At 47.1% G+C, this 4294-nt stretch overlaps 1 protein-coding gene across 8 annotated transcripts in view; it reads left to right on the top strand.

The window, feature by feature from the left end:
- The first annotated feature begins 313 nt into the window (after positions 1 to 313).
- The window catches only part of APTX (aprataxin), an 18648-nt gene continuing 14667 nt past the window's right edge, over positions 314 to 4294 (top strand). For 2 of the 8 annotated variants that reach the window (XM_006019649.3, XM_025199070.1), the window contains exons 1-4: positions 1008 to 1230; positions 1793 to 1932; positions 3249 to 3295; positions 3935 to 4261. In XM_006019649.3, coding sequence (XP_006019711.1) covers positions 1109 to 1230; positions 1793 to 1932; positions 3249 to 3295; positions 3935 to 4261 — 636 coding nt within the window. In that variant the 5' untranslated portion in view covers positions 1008 to 1108. The other 6 variants (XM_006019652.3, XM_006019651.3, XM_014518010.2 and 3 more) reach the window with 6 other exon arrangements.

A 4294-nucleotide genomic window follows, 5' to 3' on the forward strand; every position in this document is an offset into this window, starting at 1 on the left:
AACTTTTCTTTTGTTGAAGAACGTGCGATTTCAGGCTTTTTCTGGGCCACAAAAGTGGAAGTAGCTGGGAGTGCTGGCATCGCCATTACCGGAAGGCCACGGTCTGGCTCTGGCTGCGTTGCCCACGTTAAGGAGGAGGGTTAGGAACCGGGACGCTTCCGCTGTGCAACAGGGCCAGGGCCGGGGCCTGCGCCCGAGGAGCCCCTGGCACCAGCGTGTCCAGGAGCAGGGGACGCCAGACATCCCCCCCGCCCCCTGCAGGGCGAGGCGGGGAAGGCGCATGACAGAGCACAGCGCAAGCGCGGCAGGAAGCCCCGCTCTCCCAGCAATGACGTTTGTGGGCGGGGTTGCTCGATGTCGCCGGTATCGTACGGGTCACCTATTGGCCGCGGCGCAGTGGGTGGGACGGGGCGGGACGTGGCGTGTTTGGGTGTTACGCAGGTACGTGAGCTGCGTCCCGCGCTGTTGTACTCCCGCGCTGACGCGGCGTGGTGGGGTGGGGCGGCCCCGGGCCGGGAGGCGAGCTGGGGACACCTTGTGGGCGGGTCCTCGCGCCCGCCTGGGCCGCCCCGGGCAGCTGGGGCCGGGCGCTTTGCGACGCCGGGAGGGAAGGGGAAGGCCCGGCCGGCGGCTCTCAGCGCCTCCCCGCCCCCCGCGTGACAGCGCGGCGGCAGCTGGGCCGGTGTCGCGCTGCCTGGAGCCGAGGGCGGGCAGGGTGAGCAGGGGCCGATCCAGAGTTTGGCAAGGGGAGGTGCTGGAGGCCCAGACCGCGCTGCAGGGCTGACTCCAGCCCCGGCCTCTTTAGATCAGGGGTTGGCAAGTTTCTAACTCCAGTCGGATGCTGCTTGTGACCCAGCTGCTGCTGGGGGTTGCCCTCCCTTGGGCGGTTCCCCTTTGCTTTCTTCCCCTGCTGGGGGGCACCAACAAAGGCAGTGTGGGGGCTGCATCCCAATGGTCCTGGTCATCAGCCTCATGCCCCCTCACCTCTGCTGCGGAAGGAGGTATCAGCTCTGCCAGTAGTCTCTGGGTCTAGGGACCCTCTGGCACCTCCCCACTTCCCTCCGCCCTGCAGCTGCCCTCATGAATCCCCACCCCGACCTGCCACTGAATGCCATCACCTGTGGCATTTGGCAGTGGTACGTTCTGTGCAAGTGAGCCAGCTGCAGTGACGGGGGGCATACGGATATCTCCTGCAGCAACAGCACCTTCCTCCCCCACCCAGCCTTTGGTGTAGGTAACATTCACTTATTTAAAGTGGAGAAAATTGCACCGAAGGGAAGCCCTTTGCTCAGTGTGGACAAACCCTAACAAGACTGTGTTGGCGCTTACAGAATTGTCCATGGTGGTAAATCCACAAATGGCGGGTATCAAATGTGCATAGTAAATTCTAGTGCTTTATTACTCATTGGGGATATTCCTGTTTCAAAACTTGTGCCTTTTGGTGTAATAAATGTATATTTTAATATAAATCTACTTGGTGTGTGTTAAAAGTACATTCCACACCAGCACCTTTTTGTTTGGAAGGTGATAAGGTACAACAAAAACATTAAGCAGGCCTTGAAATATCTCTGTGGTATAGGTTGCTGTTGTCCCTGTTTTATGGGTGGGGAAACTGTTACAGCAATATTAAACGAAGCAGCCAAGATGCCACAATTTACTAGTGGCTTGGTAAAAGAACTAAGAATGGCTGGCATCTGATCCTGCCCTCTGGCCCCTGCATCACAATTGCTGTCTGAATGCAACACACTGTATGCATGTATAATGATATGTTCTCTCTCTCTGTTGTGTTCAGCAGTGCAATAATGCTTGTGTGTTGGCTGGTGAGGAGAGATAAATGCTGCCCAAGAATCAAGCTGCCTCACTTAAAAACAGTAGTGATAGGGCGCGGCCCGGAGACGGAGATAACAGACAAAAAATGTTCACGGCAGCAGGGTAAGTTAGAGCTGCAGTGTATTTGTAACTGCTACTTTGATGGTGACCTAGTAGTCCCAGAAATATTGACGTGCCTACGAGACCCTGAGGTGCAGATGTAGGTTTCCAATCTGGTTTCTTGACATTGTAGAATAAATCTAAGCCTATTACCATAAGCCCAAAGGGTCATCTCTCTCCTTTCTGAACATAGTGTTGCCTATCTCATGCTTCCATCATCCTTGTAGGACCCTAGATAATCTCCTGTAACCTGACCAGCAGGAAGGGAAGCAGCCTCCCTGCAACCAGAAGGGAAAGAAATTGACCTTGATGACAGCTGTGTATATAATCTATATGGTTTAATAGATTTGATGAAGGGTATGGAGGGACTTTAGAGTGTGACATTCTTTCCAGGTTCTTGTGAACGTGTTTTTTCTTTATAAGTTGTTCATGTTCTAGAGATGCCTGTAAGTGCTTTTTATTAATTGAAATTAACAAGCTATGTATGTTCTGTGGAAGGGATATCATTCTTCATTAAATTCTGTGGGCTTCTTTAAAAGATTCTATTCCTTGATATTGTATCCTCTATTAGAGCTATAAAATACCAGGTGATGCTGTCTGCAAACTTGTTTCTCTGTATATTCTACATTTTTTTTTTTAAACAGGTTTAGCTTTTGGATAATGAATAATTCACATAAGAATGGATGTCCAGGATGACTTCAGTCAATTTTCTCATCTTGAAGTTCAGCAGTCAGTAGTGTTATTGTGAAGTAATTTTGTTGGTATGACTCAGAAAATCGTACTTTTCTTATTTTAAAAAACAAAAAACCCCAATACTGTGAGTTTATTTCTGGTGTGTTACTGGATATCCAACTAATAAGTTCAGATATTGCCATCATATTTATTTAGACTTCAGATATTGCCATCATATTTATTTAGACTTCTGTTTTGAATGGGGACAGAAATTTTAGCAACAAACTCGTATATAGATATGTTCAGACCCAGCTTTGTTATCCAGAATTTTGGAAAAATATGTCACTCTCTAAAGGAGAATCTTATATCCCAGCTGAATGCAAATTATTTTATGCCTATCAGGGTTTCTCAGTAGATGTGTTGGTCCTTGTTGAAAATTAACTGAAGCAAAATGTATAGGATTTGACTGAATCAGACCCTTTAGTAGGAAGTATGCATCTGCTTATACCTATTAAGCTGAAGTAACAACAGGAATGCATCATGAAATGTGTGGCCTAGATAAGATGCTCTGTAAAAACTGGCTTCAGCAGTACTCAAAGAAGAGGGTCTGGCCACTAGGTTTCTGATGCTTTTTTTTTTCTTTCTAGTACAGCTAAAAGCAGACTGTAATAAAGGCTATGTCTGGATCAAACAGGTATGCTGTCCCATGGAAGCGGAGTGTTGTTTATTGGGTGTTATCATTGTGTTTACACTTTACAAATCGCAGCTGGTGATGTAGCCCTGTCACAGACCTTGTGATCTACTCTGTGCATAATGTGTTCTGGTTGGTAGGCTTATGCTGTAGCACTCGTTTTGTGTCCTGTAGAGGCAGGGAACTTTCATTCTGTTCCTCGCACTGGATAATATCCTTTAAATGAGTCAGGTCTACTTAAGACTATTGCTGCTCCTTGCTTCTGCTGCTTGCAGCTTTAGACTGGGAGAGTAGATCTTTACTAGCTAAGCAATATTTTAATGAATACATATGTTTGAATGTGGACAGCGCTTAACACTTTTACAACATCTTAACAAGTTAAAGGCAATGTGAGGCCTCCCCTCTGGGGTTAGCTGACATTATTAAAACACCCTATTTTCTTTGTATAGACAAACCTTCTCCTGTATGTCCACACATCAATCAAAGGCACTAGCCTTAAATCCACTAGCAGAGGAAATACTACATTATTTCTTCTTTGCATTCTAAGGACAGTGATATTCTGGGGATGATAGGTTCTGATGAATTTAGAGTGCTAAACTATTTAAGTCAATTCCAGCACTCTGTTTGCTTTCTCCTCCAAAGATAGGTGTGAATCCAGCCAGCATTGATTTAGTGAATATTGGCAAAGATGAAGAAGTGAAAATGAAGCCAGGGCAGGTTCTGCATATTGTGAATAAACTTTACCCCTGTACTATACAATTCTTGGAAGAAGCAGGAGATCCTGGGACAGTGTCACAGGGGAGGTTAAAAGCTGAGAAGAGGTCATCTGAAGACTCTAGGAATGGTAACACAGAAAATGGGTCTGCCAAAAGTATGAAAATGGAGGCATCGGATTTGGAAGATACTAACAAGTCGGGCAGTGTCGGCAGTTCTTTTACGTCTCCATCAGCAAGCTCTCTAAGCCAAAAAGTGAGTAGTAAAGTAATTGGTATGAACTCTTTC

The sequence above is a fragment of the Alligator sinensis genome, unplaced genomic scaffold (assembly GCF_000455745.1).
Source record: "Alligator sinensis unplaced genomic scaffold, ASM45574v1 scaffold607_1, whole genome shotgun sequence".
Taxonomy (NCBI): domain Eukaryota; kingdom Metazoa; phylum Chordata; order Crocodylia; family Alligatoridae; genus Alligator; species Alligator sinensis.